Below are 25,755 nucleotides of genomic sequence, written 5' to 3' on the forward strand. Positions count from 1 at the left end.
TCTCTGTACCTTCCCATTAATTTTGCTGTGAACCTAAAACTGCTCTGAGAAAAAACAAAAACCCAAACCCAAACCCCAAATGCCTGAGAGCAGAGAGTGGCACTGCCATGAATCCCCAGCACGCGGGGCACTCGTAAACCTTTTCCTCAAACCCGTAGGGCAAAATAAGAAGTTTGCATTTACTGAATGCTCATAACATTGTGGACTCTCATCTAAGCGGCTGCATTTCCTACTTACAACAACTCCTTGAAGAGGGTCATATTACCTTCACTTTACGGATAAAAAAATTGGATTTCAAATCAAAGATGAATCTTTAAAACAAGTTAGATCTACCTACTACACGCTTGAGTTACTGGACTAATGTCGTTAGATCGCAAAGCAAGCTATTAAAAACCCTTTTACTTGGAACCCCTTATTTTTAAATTTGTGCAAATAAAACAAAAGAAATTGGATGCTGAAGCTGATATAAGACTGCAAGTGCCATCTTTAACCCCAAATTTCAAAATACTACATCCATCAAAAGAGCTTCATGGTACCAGAACGTGAACTGAGAACATCTAATAAGCAAACACTCAACTGTGAAATTCTAAAACCATGAATGCATAAATACAAATTAATGCTGTTGTCCACCTTAAATATTTTGGACAGGATTTCTTTTTGGTTTTCATTTATTTATTTATTTATTTATTTAGGGCGAGCATCAGCAGGGGGAGGGGCAGAAGGAGAGAGAGAATCTTAACCAGGCTCCACACTAAGCACAGAGCCCCACGTGGGGCTCAATCCCACAACCCCGAGATCATGACCTAAGCCAAAATCAAGAGCCCGATGTTCAACCAAGTGAGCCACCCAGGTGCCCCCAGACAGGATTTCTTTTGAAAATAATGGCAAGAATGATGTCTGAGCACCAACACTCCCCGCCACCCTATCTTTGACGAAATAGTGTGGTTGGAAGTACAATGGATTTCATATTTCTCACACTGTCAGTGCCTACGGTGAGGTCCTCACACAAAGGTCAATTAACTGGGCACTGCAGTCTGGGATCCCTGGTTCTGAACATTCTTGCATTCTTCCATTTATCCCATGAAATTCTAGGCAAGCCCTTTAATCCCGTTCAGCCTCAGGTTCCCCATCTATAAAGCTGGGATAGGTAACACCAGCCCTTGTTACCTCACAGAGTTAGTAGGCGAATCAAGTGAGATGATAGGTGCAAAACTGCTTCTTGAGCAGAAACACTTAATCCCACTGTGATGCATCACTAAACTCTAATAAAGGATAAATTGTTCAGTACGATCTGGAGCACCGCGGTAAATCCGAGCAGGAAAATACAAGAGGCTCCTGCAGCACTAGCAGGGATCATTAACCCACGCTGCCCACACCTGTCGCTGAGTTCAGCAGCAGCGGCAGCAGGAAGGCCAATGATGTGCTCTTTATGGCAACCCTTCCTGCCAAGAAGGCATGAAAACCCTGGAAGAAAGTGGAGCTGGTGATACTCAGGTTTACAGTTCCTTGCAAGGGAGCATAACGTGCATCCTCCCCTCCCTCAATGACCAGGGCTCGTGGACTTCACCTAGGAGCCTCTTTAGGGAGGAGAGTTTCAAGGAGATGGTGACCCGCCACATCCAATATCTGAAAGTCACGGAGTCGGCAAGGATACAGCAGCTGTGACAGTGTGGCTACCTCCGAGGCCCCCGGGGCCCCTGAAAACAATCATCTCTACCGGCGTGGTGGGAAGGAAGCTGGAATGGGAGGGAGAGGAAGCCATGGGAGTGAGGGGCACAGAGATCATCTTCCCCAAGAATCTGGTTGAGAAGGGAGGAAGAAACAGATCTGATGACCTCAGTCTCGTGAAAAGGGACGGCTGCTTAAAGGGAGGAGGTCGAAGGATGGAGAGGGAGATGAAGGAAGGAGGGCGTTAGACAACTGGCTAGGCTGTCTTAAAAGGCTTTCCCGGCAGCATCATGCAGCTCAGCACGGAGTCCTCCTATGTGGGTCCCCAGACCGCCCACTCCGCTCCCTCCTCCAATGGCGCAAGTTCGAGGCAGATCCCCCAGGGCAGGGTCAGCCCGCAGTCAGGGCAGCGAGAAACTGCCCCAGGATGGGCCAGCAAAGGAAGGTAAGCAGAGGCGAGGCTGATGGCGGGCCAGGCAAGGGAGGACAGGAACCTAGGGGGGTGGGGGCAGGCAGGTGCAGGGAGGGCCCCCTGGTGAGAGGAGCACGGCTCTGAGTGGTGGTTAGAGAGAAGCCTTCTAGATGAGTTTAGGAGGAGCAGCCCTGGGTGGTGGCCAACTCCTAGGCGTGGCTCTGGGGATGGGTGGCCGAGGCGGAGGTGGCGGGTGGCAGCCACTGGAACCACCAAGGCGGAGGGCCTCTGAGGAGAGGGTTCAGGGGGCGGGGGCAGTGGGCATCGGACATGTGGGAAGGCCGGCCAGAGCAGGATGGGGAGGGCGTGGGGAGCAAGGAGCGCGGTGTGGCTAGGATGGGGCACGTGGGAAGGGGCTTCTGGAACACCAGGAGAGCCCAGAGCGGGCGGACCAGCCAGGGCACCAGGCCAAGCCGGGGGTGGGACCGCATGACAGGCACCAGGGAGCCGCAGGCAGACCTGTGCTTCAGGAGGATGGCTCCACAGGGGTGGGTAGCTGGGCTGGAGAGGGAGAAAGGCAAAAGGGAGTCGAGAGACTGGCGACTGTGACCACCTGGGTAAGAGGTCACTGCTGCCACCAAAGTGGAAGAGGTGAGAATGGAGGGCAGAGGCTGAGCACGACTGGAATTGCAAAGGAAGGGGAAATGAAGAAACAGGGGAAGAGAAGCAGGTATCAGGAAGAAGTTGGTGAATGTGGCTTAAAGGTGCCCAAGGGGCATCCTAAAGACAGCCACAGGCACCCAAGTGGGGTCATGGGGCTCAGGAAGGTAGCGACTGTAGAGAGTCATCATCACAGGGAGCGACAGCTGAGTGTAGGGAAGCTTCCCCCGAGAAAGCACCTCCGGCAGAAGCAAAAGGAGTCAGATACAAGCCCCTGGAGGACACCTTGTATGTCCTATGGAAAAGGAGAAGGAGCGTAAGGACGACTTTCAAAATGAATCAAGAAAGTTGTGTCACAAATGCAATAGGAGAGTTTCAAGAGGGAGGAGGAAACTAATCGCTACCAGGTACTTTAAGTGCTTTAGGTAAATTTCACATATACCCCTCATCTCAGTCCTGTAAGATGATAGCTCTTATTATTCCCACCTCACAGATGAAGAAACAGAGGAATCATCACAATACCTAGTAGGCAGTCAAAGAGAGTCCTCAGAATAAAGCCAAACATTGTTACAACAAACTACCCAGAAGGCCCTTCAACCAACTGCCTCCTGGTAGCCACCGCCCCCAGCCTCCTGCGTACCACTATCCCCTTTGCTCACCTTAGCCCTGTTCTTGGCTGCTTCTTCCAACCAGCCACGAGCTTTCCCACCTCAGGGCCTTTGCACTTGCTGTCCTCTCTGAACAACCCACTCTTCCCCTAGCTGACTGCTTCTCACCTAGAGACTGCAGCTTAAATGCCACCTCCCTGACACCCTGTCTAGAATCAACTCCTCTCTCGCAGTTCTAGCACAATACCCACAACATAAGGTCCTTCTTGGTATGACATGATAAAATTATCTTTGTGTGTTTCTCTCTCTCCTAACTGGACAGAAAGACCTGCAAGTGTGGGGTCTTCTCTGTCTTCATCCTCTCTGGTGCCCAGCATAGAGCACCAGCACTTAACAGTAAAGAGTAAATTAATGAACATACTTCTTCTCAGGTAGTGTTAAGTTCTGAGGACATTCCTTCCAAGAAGACTTTCAATCAGAATGACCAGGTCTGCCCGAATCTGGGCAGCAAGGCTGGTTTTAGCCTTTCCCTAATCTGCTGGTCTGTGGTGAAATGCACACAGCTCCTTGAAGACATGACATGGAACGGGATGCAATAAATTCCTTATGCCTGAGACAGCTGTTACTCACAGTTGGGAGACCGGTCTACCTTCCCTTCCAGGATCACTCAGATTCCACATCCCTTCCATGGTGAAGTTTCATGGAACTCTCCACTCAAAAGCCTTCCATGGCTTTGTGGCTCACTCAGAGTAAAAGGCAAAGTCCTCCCAGAGGTTTCATGGTCCACATATCCGGGCCCCCTTCCTGGACCCCACCTGGTACCATCCGACCTCTACTTTCTTCTTGCTGTTTCCAGAACATACTGAGCACCTCCGCTTGTCAGCACCTCTGTGCCTTCTGCTGTTCCCTTTGTCTAGAATTCTCTTTCTTCTAAGAGTCCACATGCTCATGTTCTCGCTTTCTTTAGTTCTCTACTCAAATATTACTGTCACATAGAAGCCTTCCCAGCATATCCTTATATAAAACAGCAACCCACCTCTGCTTGGGACACTCGTATCTCCTTTACCTTGCTTTCTTCCTTATTTTCTTCCTAGCACTTACCACACCCACCCACCCACACCCCCCCACACACACACACACATTTACTCTCTGCCTCTCACTGAGAAGAACATAAATACAAGAGGGCAGGAATTTTGTCTGTTTTCTTTACTGCTGCATCCCTGGTGCCTGGCATGCAGCAGACACTCAAAATGATTTTTCTAATGGATTAACAATTGTGGGAAATTTAACTCAGGGAGGGCAATTAAAAAAAATACAAGTAGGTAGAAACAGTCTGGTTGTTACTCAAAAGCAGAACGCAGAATTACTATAGGACTCAACAATTCTACTCCTAGGTAGATACCCCAGAAAATAGGAGTTCGATGGATACGTGTACGCCAGGGTTCACTGCGCCAGTATTCACAACAGCTAGAAGGTGGAAACAACCTAAGTGTTCGTCGATGGATGGACAAACAAAATGTGGTCTATACACATACAATGTGGAACTATTTGGCCTTCAGGGGGAAGGGAATTCTGACCCATGTTACCACATTGATGAACCTTGAGGACATTATGCAAAGTGAAATAAGCCAGTCACGGAAGGACGAGTATTGTAGGATTCCACTTACGTAAGGCACCTAGAGTAGTCAGAGCCCTAAAGGCAGAAAGCAGAATGGTCATTGCCAGGGGCTGGGGTAGGGGAGAGTGGAGAATTCTTTTTTTTTTTTTTTAAGATTTTATTTATTTATTTGACAGAGACATACACAGAGAGAGAGCACAAGCAGAGGGAGTGGGAGAGGGAGAAGCAGGCTTCCCGCCGAGCAGGGAGCCCGATTCCAGGGCTAGATCCCAGAACCCTGGGATCGTGACCTGAGCCAAAGGCAGATGCTTAATGACTGAGCCACCCAGGCACCCTGAGAGTGGAGAATTTTTGATAAATGAGCATAGTTTGGGATGTTTCAGTTTGGATGATAAAAAAAAAAAGGTTTGGGAGCTGGATGGTGTGATGGTTGCAGAACAGTGTAAATGCACTTTAATACCACTAAACTGTATACTTAAAAACAGTTACGGGGGGAGGTGCGCCTGGGTGGATCAGTCGTTAAGCGTCTGCCTTCGGCTCAGGTCATGATCCCAGGGTCCTGGAATCAAGCCCCGCATCGGGATCCCTGCTCCACGGGAAGCCTGCTTCTCCCTCTTCCACTCCTCCTGCCTGTGTTCCCTCTCTTGCTGTGTCTCTCTCTGTCAAATAAATAAATAAAATCTTAAAAAAAAAAGTTACAAGGGTAAATGTTATGTATGTTTCACTATAATAAAAAAAAACATCTCCTACTCAATTCAGCCATTGGAAAACTTTTAAGTGTGGTTGGAATAACTTGCACGTGTGAGTCGACTTTCTCAACTGTAAATTTTATGGAATCTGAATATAGATTAAGTATTTCTGATTAAAATTTAGCCCCAAATTGAGATGTGCTATGAGTAAAATATATTTTGAAAGCTTAGTAAAAAAAATGTAAACTATTTTACTCCTAACTTTTATAGTCATTACATGTTGAAATGATCATATTTTGATATATCGGGTTAAATAAAATATTTTATTGAAGTTGAAAAAAAAAGAGAGGAGCAGATTCTCATGCCTGCTACCACACAGGCGAACCTTGAAACACTACGCTAAGTGAGACAAGGGCCAGATGCAAAACAGCAAATATTGCATGATTCCACTTGTCTGATATGCCTAGAATAGAAGTTTCATAGAGACAGAAAGGAGATCAGAGGTTACCAGGGGCAGCAGTGGGGGATGGGGAGTTATTGCTTGGTGGGTACAGAGTTTCTGTCTGGGGTGATGAAAAATTCTGGAAATAGAAATGGTAATTGTTTTATAACATGGTGAAGGTAATTAATGTCACTGAATTATACGTGTAAAATGGTTAAAATAGCAAATTTCATATATATCCACAGTTTAAAAAAAGGATAAGGAATGGGGAAAAGAAGTAAATGGAAGAGATCATTTTCTTAAAGTTCGAGAGAGAGCAACAAACAGCTGTGGGGCAAGCATCAACATGCTAGCTCCTTGGTGATGGGGTAAAGGAAACTTCCCTGGATTTGGACATAAAGGAATTTTCTAGATTTAGACAGCTCTCTCCTAGAGAAAGGCTGGGAGAATAAAAATCTTCCCACTGCTGAACTCCTGTGGACAAACGCTTGGGGACAGCTTGCTACGCTGTATTTATACCTCTTAAGACTGTGACACATAAGAGGAGGTGGGGAGTATGCCAGATGGCAATAAAACATGGTACATACAGCGGAAGGCTCTGAGCAGGCTCTGAAGTTACAGCATATTTAGGTTTTCTTCCCAAGAAGCTGCAGTGAAGTTTAAGGTGAAGAACTTTTATGCAGTATAATTTTATATGGAATGCATTGAAGAATGTACGTATATGCTGTTGAATTTACAACTTATCGTCCTAAGTATACACTCTTATAACTATGTTATATAGTACACTACTTGTGTTCCTACCTGTGGAACATGTTGAATGGAGAACTGTGGCCCTCACCCTTTGTCTTTTGCAAAACTCATTCTTGAACCTGCAGGCATTTGGTTCTCTTTCTGCACAGTCTTCTTCTGTCCAATCCTGCTTCCTCTCCCATTCCTTTCACAGGTGTTCATTGCTAATGAACACCTTATACTCCAAACACCTTCTAAGCATCTACTTTTGAAGATCTAACCTATAACAAATACCTACTGCTTGTTAGGCATTATTCTAGGTGCTGGGGAATCAGCAAGTATAGACAACAACTCCTGCCCCCATGGGGTTTTAATGGGGTTTCTGGGAACACTTTTGCCTACATAATAAGGCAATGTTTGTAGCTACAGCAGGACCTTCTACCTTCTTCCTGTCTTGGAAGCAGATGTGATGGCTGGAGCTGCAGCAGCCGCCTTGCTCTACAAGGTGACGAGTATGCTGGAACACCTAGGGCTGCACTATACAATTTAATGGCCACTAGTCACATGGGGCTATTGAGCATTTGAAATGTAGCTAGTCTGAATTGAGATGAGCTGTAAAATACATACAGGATTTTAGGACTTAATAAAAAAATGAATATGAGATATATCAGTATTTTTTAATATTGACTACAGGGTGAAATAATATTGGATATATTAGAGTAAATAAAATATATTATTCCAATCAATTTCACCATTTTAAATGATGCTACAAGAAAATTTTAAATTACATATGCGGCTTGCATTATATCTCTACTAGACAGCACTGGCCTAGAGAATCAGAGAATATAGCCACTGAACCTCTAGCCACTATCTCTCTACTGATATCTAGTTTAAAAATAAGCTGGGTGCTTGAGACCTGGGGATGAGCCAGGCATGTCCCTGTCGTCACAGAGCCCATAGTGATAAAGAGACACAAAAAGCAATCAAGGAGGGATACCAATCAGCAAGATTTCATAGGACCAGAGCCTGGGGTCCCCAGTGGGCACCAAACCTAGACCAAGGATGGAATAAGAGAAGAGGAAGTGAAGAAGAGCTCAAGGAGGGCTCCCTGAAGGAGGTGATGCTTGCTTAAACTGAATCACACAGAGAACAAGCTAGCTAGGCCAGGAAGGGGCCCCTGTTCAGCACAAGCAGTATACATCCTCTGTGGGCTAGGGCTCTAAAACTCCCATTATTTGATGAAATTCGAAGAGGAAAGTATACACTTGTATTGGTTCCCCATTTAAAGAGCATTCATCATCACAGATAAAGCAAACCTCTGAACAAAACCACGTATATGCAACTATTTTTCAACTTAAAGTGCTATGCAGTTGTTGGGTGTTAATAATAGCAACGAAGTTGTGGTTGTGGCTGTGATTGTTACAGAGGTGGCAGCCACCCCTGCCTTTACTGTTCCTGGACTGCTCCTCACTCAGTGGCGCTGCTCACGGCCACACAGCCCAGACTCCAGGATTCAGGGGGTGTCCAACCCAACGCCCATCCAGCAAGGCCAAGGAGATGCCAGTAGGCAATATCCTGCCATGGTAGCTCCCTTTCAGAGAAGGACTCTTCTCGGCCATCTCCTGCACTGTTGGTGGGGAGTGTCCTCTGGAAAAACCTCCAGGGAGGAAGCCACAAGGCCTATGATATTTTCCATGTGATGCACATAGCCCTCGGCTCAGAATCCTCATGACTATCCCACAGATACGCTTTCACATATGTTCGGAGTGTGGGTGAGAAAACGTACTGCAGCACTAGTTAAGATGGCAAGAGACTCGGAACGAGCTAAGCAGTTGAATAAATTGTGAAATGGGAAGCCAGGAAAATAATAAAGGGATTAGAGCCCCACATACTGACATAAAACAATCTCCAAGATATATCTGAGTGAAAAAAGCAAGGCTCACAATATGTAAACAAAACATTTTCCAGTAAAAAATAAGTAGCGGGGGGCAGGGGGGGTGGGTGGCAGGATGCACACATCTGGATGCACGTACACATGCCCGCATGCCCACATAAGTAGAGACTTTCAGGAAAAGCAGATGGAAAACGGTCTCATGATTGCCTCTAGGGCTGGAACCTGGGGGCCTGGGGAAAAGATACACTCACCACAGTACATGCTCTTGTCCTGCTTGAATTTTTTTTTTTTAACCAAAAACATACATTTCTTTTTTTTTTTTTAAGGAAACTAGTTTTTTTCTTAAAAAGACAAATAAGTCTTTATAACTGTATATATAAAATGAAATAAAATGAACCACAGGGAACCTGAATTAACCACTTCCCATGAGGACAGCCAAAAAAGAGAGCTTTTTATCTCAGGGTAATATTTGGGGGACTGGATCCACTCAAGCTCACATCTAAGGGGCAGCACACACACTCACGCTGAGCCCGCCAACTCCATGGGGGTCAGTGGTGACAAGTGGAAGAATAAACACAAAGCCGTCGTAATCTAGGCTGGGAAACCTGTTGAACACAGCAACGCTGGGAGGCTGGTACAGGTAAGTGAACAAAGCCAGAGTCCCCCTGCAGGAACGCGTACCCCGGAGACCGCCAGAGCCCCCTGCAGGAACGCATATCCCGGAGACCGTCCTCTGCCCTATCTGCACTGCCTGCCGCTGTCTGTATTAGGCAGAGTGGTACTTGACATGCCCCAGCCAGCGCGGCAGAGCCCAGCTTTGAGGGCCGTGGCAGGTGATTTCAGAGGTCCGGAATGTCAGATAGGCTTATCTAGACCAGGAGATAGCAGCCTGCCCTGCCAGCTGCCCCCTCCCACCCCACCTCCCTGCCTCCTGTTGTGCTCGGCTTTGGAAGCTCAGCGGCCACTTGTACCCCTCAAGCCTGGGCCACCCACCGCTGGGAGCCGCTGCAGAGGCAGAGGTGGGCAAGGGTCACGGTCAGGAACAAAAGGTATGCGGTTTGGATGGATACAAAATATCCATCCATCCATCAGGGGGTGTCACTGGGGATGCTCACAAAATACAGACATTTCCTCCTCACGAGATAACCCAACAGTTTTCATTTTATAGGCTGGCCCCATTCCTGCTGGTGACAAGAGTCCATGAGTCATTTCCTGCATGCATGTTTTTATGATGTACAAATGCCTTCTGGTCTGCATTGGTTGTCTGTGATCACTGAGCAACCCCATGGAGGGTGGTAGAAAGAACCCTGGATCGGGAATCCAGGCTCGTCTCCAATGGTCCCCCAGGTCCTCTGTTTGACTACGAGACCCTCTCTTCACAGCCCGGCCCTGGGAGGCCGTTCTTTGCGGGTCTCCTCCTTCATCCATCTATTCGGCTCTGCCTGGCTCTCACCCTCTCCCCACCCACACCTTCGTTCCTCTTACACAGCAACACACTCTCCCTGGAATACAGCTCTCTGCCTTGTGTTCCCTCAGCTAGGCCAGGCAAACTTCTTCTCATATGTCAAGCTCCAAATCATACCTTCTCTTCCAGGAAGCATTCCGGGACTGCTCCAGTCAGGCTCAGTCATTGCTTTTCTCTACTTCTGCAGAACAGTGGACGCACCTGTCTCATACACTTAGGATATTTATGAAAATAATGGCTAAGTATTTGCTGATCACTTATGGTGTACTAGGCAGTGTTCTAAATACTTCACAAAGATTGCCTTAGTTAGTGCTCACAGCAACTCCATGAGAGAGGGACCATCTTCATTTTATAGAGAACACTACTGAGGATCAGCGATTTAAGTAGCCTGCCCAAGGCCACAGAGCTAGTTCGTGGCTGACTGGTACCTAGACAAGTGCCTGGCACACAGCAGCTGCTCAAAAATTATTCACCTCCTGAATGATTAAATAAGTTAATAAATACAGAAACAATGTTTCTGTCTCACGAACTGCTCAGAGCCACTTCTCATTCTTTCAAACCACCTCCCCGTCAGGTGCCTAGCAAGGCACAGAGCACCAGAAACATCTGCTGAATGAATGAACAAAAGCATATTAGCACGCACCCATCAACAGAGTCCAAATCCTGATAAAGCCACCCTCTAGCTTCAGATCAATAGCTTCAGGTTCCTGGGCCCCTCTATGTCACCTGTCAAATGGAGAGATGGTACACAACATCCTCTCAAAATATGTCCTTCTGACATTAGGTACATATAGAACAAAAGATCAGACGTTATGATTTCAGGATGATGGCAATTCCCGTATCAAAATTTGTATTGTATTGTTTTGTTTTCCTTCTGGGCTGTTTTCCCCAAAGAACATTACACAATTGGATTTGACATTTGATTGGGGTACTGCCCTGATGCAGAGCCAATATTAGTCCTAAAAGAGTTAATTTGGCTTGGTCCTTTGTTCACTCTATCCTTAGCAAAACAGGTCACACCCAAGGAAAGAATTGTTAAGTGCCTGACAAAACCCTCATAACTAATCAATAATGAACCATGATCCCAAGTTAGATTATGCAACTGACACCTAAGCCACTGCTCTTATGACATTGTAGGTCCTTCTCCCTGTCCCCTGGCACCCCCAGCAGAGGCTTTCTTCTCCAAACAGATGCTGGTCAATCTCCCCCAACCACCACTGCCAACATACATGCATGCATGCATATATACGTTCACACACACACTCACATGCTTGTGAAATGCTAAAGCCCAAACCCACTCCAGATGGTGCGGAGATGTCCACAACAATGGAAAGGTGAGGGTTCTGGCTGAATTCCATTTATTTCTACTCTACCTGTGGCTAGCCAGGAGCTTGGCTATGTGCCTGATACCTGACACACCTGTGCTATATGTCAGTACCAATGGTCATCCACGTGCATGCTAATACCCAGCATTTCTTGTTTGGCTAATGCTCAGCAAAAACTACTACACCCAAGGATACCTAAAAGAGGTGTGTGAGTGAGACAGTGTCTGTTCATGTTAAAAGAGAGGGAGGACCCATGTTCTGTGTTTTGTTTGACTCACAACAAGGACTACAAGCTCTAGGCTCTTAGAGCTGAGTATTAACCATCCACATGAATCCAATATGGTGAGAGACTATACCATAACCAGAATGCACATAAACAGTCCCTATAGAGGACACCTGTTATTCATCCATCTCACACCTCTATGAAATTGGGAACCTGCTCCTCCCTCATGTCAATCATGTGATGCTTGAAAGGGCTACCAAAGACAGTAGCCAGTTCTCCTGGTTTGGGCACAATAATTGGTCCAGGGACAGCCCAATCAGAATCCTTCCCTGAGATTTTATTCAATATTGAGCAGGAGGAGAGAGAGTCTAGCCTTTGGGTCATAGAGTTATAACGATATGAACTAGATAGAGGCCACCAACATGGAGAAAATCTGTTCGCAGGATGTTAGAATGGAGCCAACATAGAGCAAAACGTCCAAGACATAGATGGAAGGAGAGAGGCTGGTAAAGACTGTCTGGACCTTCCTGTTTATACAAGTTAATGATTCCCTTTTGTGTTTAGCTTTGAGCTGCGTTTCTCAAGTGTGTCGCGCAAGTGACCCTCATACAGTCGGAGCCGTACTTGGACCACATTTCCAAATGTGTTCCACGCTTCAGGATCTAGGTAGTTCTTAGGAGATGGGCTACCACACATGTGAAAGGTCTTTATTCTTCCTCCTATGAGGCATAAAATTCCTGAGCAAGATGCACTCTCAACTCAGCATCGCTAACTACAGATGTTAGTGCTTTCCCTTTGTTATCTCAGGCACCAGTGGTCACCTGCCAACCCCAAGAGTCCACAACGACTCTTCTATTTCAACGCATCAAAGCTTGTAAAATAAGGCCTGGCTAGACAGGGAGAGGCAACCGACCGACTGGTGATTTTTGAAAAAAAGCACATCTCCCTGCTGGTCGAGCCTCCATCACATCCCGGTGCTGGTTCATTCCCTCCACAGGTCTGTCCTCAGGATCACCAAGAGAGTCCTCTCAACAGCCAGAAACTGCTGGGCACAGGAGGCCATGGCATTTCCTCATAGAATAAGGTCTCTGAAAACCTTCCTGAGAAAACATCTTGCAGCCTGGCCACCTGACTTCTATGGGACCTTTTCAAAAGAAAGCGGTCACATGCTGTTACTGAAAAGGGTGATGCTTTGAAAACAAACAGTGCCCCCCTCTCCAAGTCTGAAGAGCTTCCCAGTGATCCAGGAGCTGGGAAGTTACATCAGCTAGGTGGGGGTAGCGCCTCGGGGACTGGTCACACCCCTTTCTCTCCTTTTTCTTTAACACTTCTGTCTCCGCTAGGAAGGGCTAAAGCTTGGCAGGTTACGGGCAGGCACTGCCTGGATGGCTAGAGCTCCAGGCTGAAGTTCTGGCCTGGTGGAATGCTCCTCCCATGCCCCATAAAGTCGCCCCAGGCTTGGAGGAGCTTTGGCAGCTGTCCCCCCGGGGGCAAGGGAAAGCAGCCGTATCCCACGGTACACTCAACAGCTCCTCATCACCAAAACAAAAACACAACAGTCCTGATCGCCATGGAGAGTTCAATCCTCTTGTCTGGGATTGGCACCAACTAAAATTCCAAGGGCTCTGGCTGAGCTACCTCCTGTGACGTCTAAATACAGCATGCTCACTTTTAACCTAAACATACAGTCTGGACCACTGCCGGGGGCTGACAGCCCCCCAGGGCCAGCCGGGAAGTCTTGACTTCTGGCTGCCCATTAGGCAATGGGCATCGGAGTGAGAGAAGAGATGTGATGCTCTGCTTACTTAGGCCACGTTCACCAATGTTGCCTATGGCCAAACAGTGGGGGAAGTAATCAGCTTGTGGAGGGTTAACTGCAAGTGTGACCCTGAGCACAGAAATGCATCCTGGGGAAGAGGGTGGGGGGGGAGAAGGGAAAGAGAGAGGGAGGAAAATGCAGTAAGGACCAAAGACCTATTTCTTAGCCAATTAAAGTCAAGGCGAAATCTTTCTACAATGTTGGCTCCCAGGGGAACGGAATTTAGGGCATAAGCTCTAGAATCAGACAGACTAAGGTTGCCTCCTTGTTGTGTGATCTTAGGCAAGATAATTGACTTCTCAGTTTCCATAGCTCTAAAATGGCCCAAAGGACCATGGAGGTGTTCACTGGGGCCATGTTTATAAAGTGCCTGGCACGCAGAAGTTGCTCAATAAATCGTAGCTACTAGAAGTAGTAGTGGTAATAGTAGGAGGATAGTGCCAAGCATGCCTTTATTCTCTCTGCCACGGAGAGGACACAAGAAGAGTAGCTGAGGCCACCACAGTAAAGACAGAGGCTCCCACCCAGGATAAGCTGTGCAGGTACAGACCAAGGAAATCTTCAACCGAGCAAAATGCTAACACACGCCCACACCTATTAAGAACCTTAGAATGGCAGAATGGAGACAGCTTCCCAAACTCCCGGCAAGTCAACCCACATGCCCCACAAGGGTAAGAAATCACAGGGTTTTCCCTTACCTTGGTGTTCATACAGGACTTCCCTCGCTTATACTCCTTGTGGGATCCACGCTTGTCCAATTTGTACCACAGGGCTTTGGCCTTCCAGGTGGTCACCTTGGACTTGAGCTTGGAATAAAAATTCCTGTGGTCCAGCGGGTCTAGGTCCAGGTGTCGTGTGAGGATGTTGAAGGCCTGGAGGGTGCCTTTGCACGTGGAAGCCTGGACAAAGTTCTCGAAAACTTGCCCAGCCTGGCTCTGCTTCTCGTCTTCGTTTTCCCCCATGTTTCAGGAGCTGTGTAGCGCAGTGGTATGGAGAGGCCGGAGGAGAACACCATGAAGTACCTGGAGACACGTCACACCTGCAAAGGTAGATGGAGACAGAGGTGAGCTCCATGGCAATGCAGGCGTGGGGTCGGGGGGTGTTGCTGAGAGGGAAAAATAAAACTCCTTTGGGATGTTAAGCGTACTAACCATTAATACTTAATGCTAAACATAAACCATCTATAGAAAATGTACAATCATCCCTTCTGACCTGACAATGGTGTCTTGGGGGCAATCTCCTTCTACCCCCCGCCAACACCCCACTCCTCTCGCTGGCTGTAAAGAACTACAGATTGCTCAAAGATATGGCCTGGCTGATGTCAGCATTACTTGGTCAATTTTGCTATGAGCTAGATAGTTCTAGAAATAATAACTAGTAAGGGGGGGGGGGACAAAGCAGAGAAGCATACTAGATTTTGTGAGCACCACCGAAAACCTTTAATTTGTGGTGCTGTAAATTAGTTGGCTAATATTAGTGTAATCTAGCCACGGAACAGTGCACAGACCAAAACATTCAAAGCACGTGCCTCCCTAGATTTCACGGCCTTCCCACCTATCCTAAGACACCAAACTTGAAAGTCTTCCTCCATTAGCTACCAGAGGGGGCAGGTCCTTCCCCTATACAGATGACACACGGCAACTTCTCGAAACTTCTCTCTACTCCTCGCATCTGCTGCAAGCTCAGCATCCACCTCAGTCAGACAGACAAAAAGACACAGACACACACGGGTCTCCTCCCCACATACAAAAGGAGTCTGTGCTTTGTGAGCCCAAGCTGTGAGCTATTTGGAACAAGTGCTCAGGCCGATGGAAGGAAAAATGCGATGGGTATTCATTCACATCACGAAAATAGCTCGCCTGGGTTTTGGCCATTGGCCTGTCTCTCTGCACCACTTTAACCTCAGGCATTTCTTAGGAAAGTCATTCAAGTTTCAAAGGAACAAAAATAAGTTAGGGTCGATTTTCCAAAGCAATAGCTATTTTTCCAGAATCCAAAGCTAGTGCAAGAAGACAAGCATAGAGGAACTAGGGCTGCCCAGCTGTCCAGAGGGCTCGAGAGGGTCGGTAAACAAGAGGATACAGCATACCAAGCTCCCCGAGACAGAGGCCTGGAGGGAGGAGGTCAGCAAACACAGAGACAAGGCCCTTGGGCTGGGTGGCTTCCCACTCTCCAGACAGAAACACTATTGTGGGTACATTTGGATTGTGCGCTGGCCATATGGTATTAAAAACAGAGAATGGTGTTTGTTTTCTTTCATCCTTTACTCATCCATTCAGCAACAAATCCTGGTGCCTAAGCAAGAGCCATGCATCACCCTAGGTCCTGGGGATGCAGAGATGGGGCCTAGTGAGGAAGACAGGTGTATAGAGTTGATTATAAGACAACAAGCAAGCGCTTTTAAAAGATGAACATGGTGCATGGAAGCCACATAAGGAGGTGTCCAACAGAGCCTACAGGTGCCCAGAGGAGCCACAGGGTGGAGGGGGGCTGGGATGCCCAAAACACTACAATTTTAGGAACAAGGTAAATTTCATTAGAAGACCAGGGAATAGAAATTCTCAGGCAAAAGAAACACCATACAGGCATGAGTCTGGAAAGAGCCAGGACAGCTGCAGAATGAGAGCAAGTCCAGGGCGTCTAGAGTTCTAAACTCATGACAAGGGGTGATGGGTGCATCCAAGGCAGATCATGGAGGGGATCTGGCTTCTCCCGTGGGCTGCAGGGTGCAGGAGATAAAGCAGCGGACCTAGAGGAGTCTCTGTGCGGAGGTGGAGATGCATGGGAGAGGGAGGCGGCCATGAACAAAGCCACCGGGAGAGCCCCGGGAGAGAGCCCCACACACATGAAGGCTGTACGGCAGCCCCGTGGGTAGCAGCTACAGGGAGCAGCCGGCTGGGGGCAGACACCCAGACGCTGCTGGCTGAGGGGGCACCGGCAACAGCGTGGGACCCCTCCCCCTCCTCCCCTCCACCCCAGGAGCCTCCAATGGGCCTGGCACCGTGCTCGGCTGAAGGCCCATTCCCTGCTCCAGGCCTAGCCAAGTTCCAGTCTTCAGCCAGGCCTCTGTCCTCCAGGAGCACTGACCTGGCGGCTCTGTTCCCCGCACCTCAGCAAAGCCAGAACACGTGGAGAGCGCGGCCTGTGCTTTGCCAGGTGCTGCTAAGACATGGATTCCCTCCCAGAGGGTCTCTCAGCTCCTCAAACCTCTGCAGTGCTCACTTCGGCATCACTCACATAAACACTGTCTCCTACTGTTTCATCAGCTCTCCGCCAGGTACAGGACTTGCCACCCAGAGAGCATAAACAGAGAGCAAGACCCGTTTGCTGTTCAGAGCGAAGGAGCATCCTTGGTCTCTATCTTTGGAGGCACTCTGCGCCCAGCATTGAGCAAAGGATCCAGTCACTGACTGAGAGATCCACAGCTACTTGAATTCTGCTGCCCTCCTGCAGTCCATTCTGGGGATGGGCTGGTGGTGCAGAAGAAAGCCACAGGCTTCAGGGCGAGTGGAGCCCACGTCCAAAGCTCGGCTTGGCCCCTGGCTGCCCTCATGGCCTCACATGAGCCACAGGAGCGCTGAGCCTCAGTTTCTTCTTTTGTAAGGGATAATCTCCACCTTGCGGGGTTGCTGTGCAGAGCAAGAGAGGTGTGTGGTGGCAAGCCCGGCCCTGGGAGGTGCCTGGCAGTGGTGGAAATGGGTGCTGCATCCCTCACGTGGGGCAGATTTGTGTCTGGGGAATGTACCGGTTTGGAAAAATACTTCTGTAAATCAACTCTTCAAGTTGCCAACTCCTCCCTGTCTAAAACGGTGAACTGGTTAGAGATATCAAGCCAAACCTGACTCCCAGAGAATCATTTACGAACTGGAAGAACCTGTCTCCTTCCAGCTCCAGCTGCCGCCCCTCCTCCCCCCAAAGGAAAATGAACAACTTGATCTTAGGGCTCCAGTGGAGAGCCAAAGGGGGTGCGGAGGGTGCTGGCTGGGCGTGGGGGCCCCAGGAGCTTGCTCTTATCTAGAGGGAGCTACCTGGGGCAGTGGGGGTGGTGGAGAGAGATGGCGGGACAGCAGAGAGCACTGCCTTGGCCTATCCCAGCAGCTCGTACCAGCCCCAGACCTGCCTCCCCGGTCTGAAGGGTCTGGTCTCAACCTGTACAATCAGCTTTCCAGTTGAAGTCAAAGACCTTAAAAATGACTCTTACATCCATGCAGGCTATGTTTCCTCCGGAAGAGCCTCAGAGTGTTTAGAGTCTGCCAGACGAGGGTGTGAACCTGGTCTCACGCACCAGCAAGGCACATGACGTATCTGTCTGTTTCCTCATCTGCAGAATGAGATGATCATACTCGCGTCATAGGGCCATAAGGAATGAACTCCATCATGGATGTGACGTATTTAGCACCTGGCAGCTACATGGTAACCAGCAGTAATTATGATTCCTCAAATGGCCCAAACATCAAACCAGAAGGATGGGGCCAGCTGCCCAGGTCAAGGAATTATCTGTACTTTAAAACTAGAAGCCATGGGCTTTCAACTCAGACGATGTGGGTTCAAATCCACTTCCTAGCTGTGTAGCCTTGGACAACTCACTTAATTTCTGAGATTTCAGTTCCCTCAAATATAGAGTGGGGAAGAAGGAAGTTTCAGTAATGAACTGAAAACATCCTCGGTACAAGGTAGTTCTGTTAATGAACTAGAAAGGCTGACTTGGAAGGGCTCTGGGAGTCTGAGTCTGAGCTCCAAGCCCCTTTCCAGACACTAGAGTGGAATTCTTCTGGTAGATACTCTTTCTCCTTTCCCAAAAGAAATTCAAGGATTGGTTAAATCAGGGGATCCTGGGTAGTAGCTCTTGTTAAAATTTTCCTTGTCAACCACCACCCAGCTGTTGCTTTTTAGAGTTTGATATGAAATATAAATAAAACCACCCAGACATATGAAAGGTTTCTGCATTTTCTGGGAAGAAACAAGACGTGATGCTTTAGTTTCCAAGAATAGCCTTGAAGCAATTTGGTTTTTGCCAACTGGAGTCCCTTATTTGTGGTTCTGCCTGTGTGACTTGGTGAGTCACAAAGCCAACCCCCTTTCCCTGCCCCTGGCTGCTACAAATTAAAAAACCTCAGGGCCTCCAATTGCTGGCAACAGCATGAGGAATGGGCTTGGTCCAGGGCATCTGGGAGACAAGTTCAAGGTTGACACAGAGTCCCTAAATACCTCTCAAATGAGAGAAGGAACCTCCTGGCTGAAGAGCTTCCAGTGCGCTCCCATTTAGGAACCCTTCTGCCCCCGCCTTCTGTCTTCCCTGGGCCTCATCACCTGCCAAACGGCATCGAACAGGGTGACCAGGTGGTGGATGAATGACAGAGTTCTATAAAAATTTGAGCGCCGGAGGGACACTAGGCAGAACCTTCTCACAAAGCAGCAGTCTGGCCCAGAAGAAAAGCTCAGCCCTCAACCACACCCTCAAAACTCAAAGGCAATGTCTCAAGGTAAACATAATCTAAAGATGAAGCTCTTGGGGTGGGGGTGGGGGGCAGGTGAAACAGGAGAAGGGAATTAGGAGGTATATACTTCCAGTTATAAAGTCAGTCGCAGGGATGAACACGACAGCAGGGGAAACAGAGTCAATAAGACTGCAGTAACTTCGGATGGCCGCAGACGGTGACTGCACCTGTGTGATGTCCACTGGAAGCCTCAATACATCGTGTCAACTTGTACTTGCGTTAAATAAGTAGATCCAATAAGAACCAGACAATAAAATCCAGACGCCCCTTGCCATGGACACTGCCAAGCTCCCCATTCAGACTTACCATCTCCCAGGCACCCCACCAATGAGCCCCCAGGCAGGGCCAGTTTCCTAGGCAACAAAATGAGGCTGTTCACCCCCCAAGCACTCACAGGGTGGTCAGAAGAACTAGAAGCCCCAGCTCCGAGCCTCACACACAGAAGACCCTCAGTCACAGCAACCTGCCCCCAACACCTGAGGTGAGTCTAGAGGCAGCCGGGGAAAGGCCTCCCACATATACTGCATCTCTGCAGAGCCCAGGACCACAGGTGATGCCTGCAGGCCTCATCTTCTCACCCGGCCAGGCTTTCCACCTACAATTACATACAGCACCAACTTGAACCAAGAGAGGCATCTCTCAGGGTTGAGAAAGAACTGCAAGGGCCCCCTTGTCCTTGTCATTTCCTTCCAGCCAGGAGTCCGCAGCCTTCCCTTGCTCCCCTCCCCGGCTGGAGAGCACACTGCCTCCTCTGAATGGAGACTAATTCGTCTTAGTCACTCCCCAGGATGATCAATCCTGTCTGTCCACAGGCTTCTTTCTGTTCCTGATTTTAACCCCAGAGATCACCCACAGGAAGTCAAAGCCCTTCCTTCCACGCAGGCTCAACCCACACATGCACTTTTCGGACACACGCCATCTGGAGCCCTGCTAGGAAAGGCTCAGGAAAATGCATCCAGGAGACACACTGTGGGAGCCCAAACAAGTTCCCAGCCTGCCCCAAGGGCCTAGATACTACCCTCCGTCTACACTACCCCAGGCAGGGAGCTCAGGCCCTGCCTTCTATGCAGCTCCCCCACTGAGAGCCGGAGGCCACTGGGGCTCCTGCCCTTCCAGCCCCAGCCCTCTTCTTACTCTTTCAACAGCAACTTGACTCCATTGGTCTGGCTTAAAGTGACCGCACACACTCCCACTTCCTCACCTCCATCCACTTCTTCCTGGAATCCCAGTAGCAGATCCTTCCCTGCTCCCATGAGCCAGACTCCTGTATGCTGACCGGTCATGATGCCAGGAAGAAGCCCATGTGACCAGAGGCCCACGGCAGGCCAGGGGCTTCCACCAGCATTATCCTACAGAGCCGTCACAAGTCTGGGGTGGGGTGGTCTTCTTCTTTCCTCTGTTTCTGCTCTCTGCAACAAGGGCTTTGGGGGGCAGGGGCAAGCGGTCACTCCAGAACTCGCCCACCTTGATTTTCTATAAAGTAAGTGTAACTTAGCCACATGTGCTTCCTACTGTGTGTGTGCGTGTGTACACATACGTACATGTGCATGTGCTTATATGTATGTGCAGGTGTTTATATACATATGTATGCATGTGCATTGTGTGTATGTGTGCATGTGCATTATGTGTGGATGCCTGTGCACTGGGTGTATATGTATGCATGTGCATTGTGTGTGTATGTATGTACACACGTCCCTATTTTAAACATTTTTCGATAAGGATTTCTAGCCAGGGCTCCACACCTCCGCTCGGACCACTATGCCGCTCTTCAAGGACCTTCCAAGAGACACGAAGCCTCTGAGGTGGGCAGAACTTCGGCCTGGGCATGAGGAGTCTGGGCCTGCCCCTCACACCACCTCATGAGGACACCAAAGGCAGCGTGGCTCAGCTACTGCCAGCACGCCCAGACACTGTCCCAGACGCTTACATCTGTGATCTCATTTAACCCTCCTTGTTTGGCAGAAGAAAAGGCAGATGACAGAGTAACCTTGGTATCCCACAGGCAACGACTAGGGATGCTGTGAAAGGGGCCCAGGTCCAGCTCACTTCAAAATCCACACTTAGTCGCCAACTGATCAGCGCCATGTAGAGAGAACTAGCACGGCCTGCCTTTGCCAAAGCCACTGGATACAGCAAATGGGTCCAGCCCTGGAGTCTCTGAAGATCTTTCAGGCTCTGTGTCAAAAACAGGGCACGGTCTCATAAGTTACGGTGCAACCAAATAATAAAGTATTAGACAATCCTTTAAAAATAATATTTAGAAAGACATTTAATCCATGGGGAAATGTTTACACCCTAATGCAGAGTGAGGAGAGCAGAATACAATTTCAGGTGCTCAGTAGGATTCCAATTCCATAAAGCAGTATCTATAGAAGAGGAAAAACAAGCCAAATGTGAACAGTGTGTTCATGTGTGTATGTGTGTGTGTGTGTGTGAGAGAGAGAGAGAGATGGTCTTTCACATGGCTTTTATTTTTAGCTTCACACTTCCTGCATATCCCAAATATTTTACCAGGAGTGTGTACAACTTGTACAAGGCCCTCCTGTACACACATCCCAAGTCCAGGAGTCTTCGGTCCCTGACTCACCCATGGGTCCTGACAGCAGGAGAAAGGCTTCAGGAATCTTATCTTCCTCAGGTCAGCAAGTGCTTGCAGGCCTCCACCACACCAGCAGCATGCTTTTTCTCCAGAAAAGAGAGAGCCCGGGCACCACCCTCACCTGATGAATGGGCTTGCATTCCAGCAGGTGAGGGATGAGGCCCCAAGGCTGCATTCCCCCCCTCCCCTGCAGCTCTGTTCTCTGGACCTCAGACCTCTTTCCAAGAAGCCACACCTTTGCCCCCATCTCCTCCTGGGCCCACAGGATGCCTTGCCCATGAACCCACAAGGAGGAAACCTGCATACCTGGTTATGGGCCAAGAGGTAACAAAATTACATGTATCTCAACACACACACTGGGCTCATCTTACCAACAAAAACTCAGTCTATTCTGCATGTGCCCCGGATCGTCTTGGTCACACACAGGGTGCCCAGGAATACTGTGAACTCTCAATTTCGATTTCCAGGAGGCTCTCCTATCTCAGAACTTAGTAGGGGTGCGGAGAATAAGCAAATTCAGAGACAGGAGGTGGAAGGGTAGATGCCAGGGGCTGGGGGAAGAGAGGAGTGGGGAGTTAGTGTTTGAGGGGTGCAGACTTTGAATCTGAGAAGGTGAAGAGGTTCTGGAGGTGGATGGTAGTGATGGCTGGACAACATCGCGAGCATACTTAATGCCACTGAGCAGCTCGACACTTAACAACGGTTAAAATGTTTTATGTTACGTAACATAAAACATAATGAGTTTTATGTTACGTAACATAAAACATAATGAGTTTTATGTTACGTATATTTTCCCACAAAAATAAGAAAAAATAAAATGCATTAAAAAAAAAAAACCATCGGGGCGCCTGGGTGGCTCAGTCGTTAAGCGTCTGCCTTCGGCTCAGGCCATGATCCCGGGGTCCTGGGATCGAGCCCCGCATCGGGCTCCCCGCTCAGCGGGAAGCCTGCTTCTCCCTCTCCCACTCCCCCTGCTTGTGTTCCCTCTCTCTCTCTCTCTCTCTCTGTCAAATAAATAAATAAAATCTTTAAAAAAATAAAAAATAAAAAATAAAAAATAAAAAAAAAAACCATCATTACCACCTAATAGTAGGAGCTGTCCAAGGCCAGAGTACAGAATTTGTGGCCTAATTAACACTGAAGTTAATTTTCCAAAATACTTTTGAATTAAAACGTAATAAGCAAAATAAATCATTAGGCTAATAAAAGAATCTTGCTCAGTGAAATAACTTTTAACCTTTTTTTTTTCTTGTAAAGTCATCTAGGCTTTTCTCATTCTTCCTTCCAAATCTTATTTGACTCCAGAAAGCCTATGGAAGCTCAGCCCTGACAAGTTGTAATTTTTATCTCTTGTTCTGCCTTCCCCCGGCAACCACCACTGATAGCCCTGCCCCCATACACCTGGGCACCTGTGAAATCTCCTTCAACACCCAGCTCCCCGGTCTTGGCCCCCTGAGCCCACACACATCGCCCGGGGAGAATGAACACGCCTGAGTTCTGACCATCCCAGGCAGCGGTGCTGGCAGACTGCAGTTCTGTGAAATCAGGGAACATTCTTCCCTGCAGTGTACAGATTCCCTAAAAGCTCCCTGACGACAGACCCAGATCAGCTCAGATGGATTGGGCATGCCATCATGCTCGAATGAATGGAAACAATGGCCGTGTCATTAGATGAGACTCCCGTCCCTCAAAGTCAGGGCCAGGCCTATTTTTCATCGGCTAGCATCAGTTTCAGGGACACTGGGTAAGGATCCTTTTGAAGAATCCTGTTGTAAGACAGAGAAGCTTCCCCATTTCAAAAAACATTAAGTCCGATACATCACACAGCCTACTTGGTGTGCTCAAGCAGGGCATGTGAGCAAATCCTCACCCTACTAATTCCTAGTTAACTAACTTCAAGGCCCCTCTCCTCCAGACACTCTAGCTCCCTAGCCCCAAATGGGTCGGATCCCTCCCAGGGCATCCTGTACTTGCCTCGATTATAGCAAGTTCCTCTGTGAAATTTTTACTTCCCTACTCCCAGTTCCTAGCACGAGACCCTCTGTATATGGTATGTGCTAAACGAATGAATGCATAGTCAATCCTTGGGAACATAAGAATTGTTGACACTAAATGAGCATCTACGAAGGTTTGGGCAATGTGTTAAAAGCTTCATATGTATTAAAGAAGTTAATCATTGTCACAAAGCCAGGCATTGTTAGACACTATTGTTATCCCCATTTTTCAGAGAATTAGGAGCGTTAGCCAATGGCCTGAGGTCACATGGCCAGAAGTGGTAAAGCTGTAAGGTGAAGCCCCATAGCCAGAGTTCAGAACCCACATCCTTAACCACTATACCCATAGTGCTCCCACACAAAGTGGATGGAGCCAAAAGGTATAGAAGTCCTGCCCTGCACACCACAGCAGAGACGTGATCTCTGGTCTTGCCCAAGGACTCCTCTTCATCCATCAAACTCCAAAATGCTATGATCTGGATAATGAAATCTTGATGCACCATCAGACCAATGCACCATCAGTGGCTAACCTGCCGACAAAAACTCAGCTGAGATCTCACTTTTCAGGCTTCGGTAGATATGGCAGAGACAGGCTAGCTGATCACTAGACGCATTGCTCCCTTCTCTGGGGCCCTTCCCTGCAGCCGTGAGCCCCCATGACCAGTTCTAGGTAATGGGCTGTGAGCAGAAGTGATGTACACAACTTCTGGGAATGCCCTTTAAGAACCTCCCCCGGGGGCCCTCCATGCTCTTCCACTTCTGCCGGAGCACAGCAGCCTTGGAAACCACAGGAGGAAGACAGCCCAGCCAGCCTCAAGAAGGGAGGAGCCAGATTCCCTGGGTGCCCACCTGCGGGAAAGCCCTCTGAGACCAGGAATATTTGGACTTCGCATACGTGAGACATGAACTTCAAGTGCGGGACGTCACCGAGAACCGAGGGTTTTTCTACTAGGCAGGAAGTGTGGAGTTAAACCACAGTGTGGTAGGCATGTCGAATTGGGCTTGTGTCAGAAAGCTTTCTCTCCCAGTAACACTGTTGGTCACAGGGGAGTGACCACGTGAGAGGGATCTCTCGCTACCACCATTGTTGTGGGGGTCAACTTCCAAAACAACCAGTTCTGCCATTTTATAAAGCTGACTTTCCATTAGGACCTCAATATCCTGGAAAAGTTGCTAGACCCTCAGAGTAAGCCTGCCCACCTCTCCATTTAAGTCCCCGCCCCTGCCCCACGCCCAACTATACCCTGTACTGAAAATCCACTGCCCTTCCCTAAATGAGAATGGACTAGAACAGGAGAACAGGACAGAGAAGCTAGTCATTTCCTTGGTTGCAATGACTTCCTCCCCACCCCCCCGCCCCCAACAGCCCTCAGCTCCTGAGGCCCCTGAAAGCTGATGTGGTAACTTCATGGACTCTGGACCACTGAGCACTCCCTTGAACATAAACAACGAAGTCTCTGTGAAATTTAAATGAAGTGCCTCATGGCTCACGCTCACGGATGTGCTAAGTGTTATTCCAGCACCTGCAGGGGGATGACTCCCACCACCTCAAGGTCAAAGCAGCCCAAACCAAAGCAAGGCAGAAACTGGTGCATTTTCACACAAATAGAAAAGGTAGCTCATTCCATTTAATCTAACTTACGTTGGGATGGGAGAGCTAAAAGCATATTTTCCACCAAGTCTTTGCCTAGCATGTCCTTAAGGCCACTCCCCAGATGAACTTTTGTATCTGGTTGGCATTGCATCCCCTGACGTGATGAATTAGGTCTCAGGGACTCGGACCCCAGTAATTGGTCTGGAGGACAGACACAGATGCTGGGGAGGAGACAGAAATCCTAGCAAAATGAACATGAAAAGGATTTCTCAACAATGCCTGCTCGCTCTGCCCACAGCTCCTCAACCAGGAGCCTGGGACAACCGCAGGGCGGTACCAGCCCTGAGAAGCTCACAGCCCAGCAGTGTCTCACAGAGTCTGTTTTCCAAAGTCCCCAGATTTTAAAGAGTTGTGTCAACTGACCGCATTTGTCAAGCCAAAAAAAAAAAAAAAACAACTTTTTTTCATTGCCTGACCAGAGTTTTGCGTTTTTGTTGTTGTTGCTGTTGTGTGAATTT

General features: G+C 48.5%; 1 protein-coding gene across 11 annotated transcripts in view; it reads right to left on the reverse strand.

The window, feature by feature from the left end:
• Positions 1–25,755, reverse strand: part of MICAL2 (microtubule associated monooxygenase, calponin and LIM domain containing 2) — a 214,588-nt gene that overhangs the window by 152,522 nt on the left and 36,311 nt on the right. For all 11 annotated transcript variants that reach the window (XR_012375353.1, XM_073882906.1, XM_025894193.2 and 8 more), the window contains exon 3: positions 14,251–14,591. Coding sequence is in view for 10 of the 11 variants with exons in the window: in XM_073882906.1 (XP_073739007.1) it covers positions 14,251–14,514 (264 nt within the window). In the remaining variant the exon portion in view is untranslated. The remainder of the gene's footprint in view (positions 1–14,250; positions 14,592–25,755) is intronic.

The sequence above is a fragment of the Callorhinus ursinus genome, unplaced genomic scaffold, assembly GCF_003265705.2.
Source record: "Callorhinus ursinus isolate GAN/ISIS: 27379988/994484 unplaced genomic scaffold, GSC_fseal_2.0 scaffold49, whole genome shotgun sequence".
NCBI lineage: Eukaryota > Metazoa > Chordata > Mammalia > Carnivora > Otariidae > Callorhinus > Callorhinus ursinus.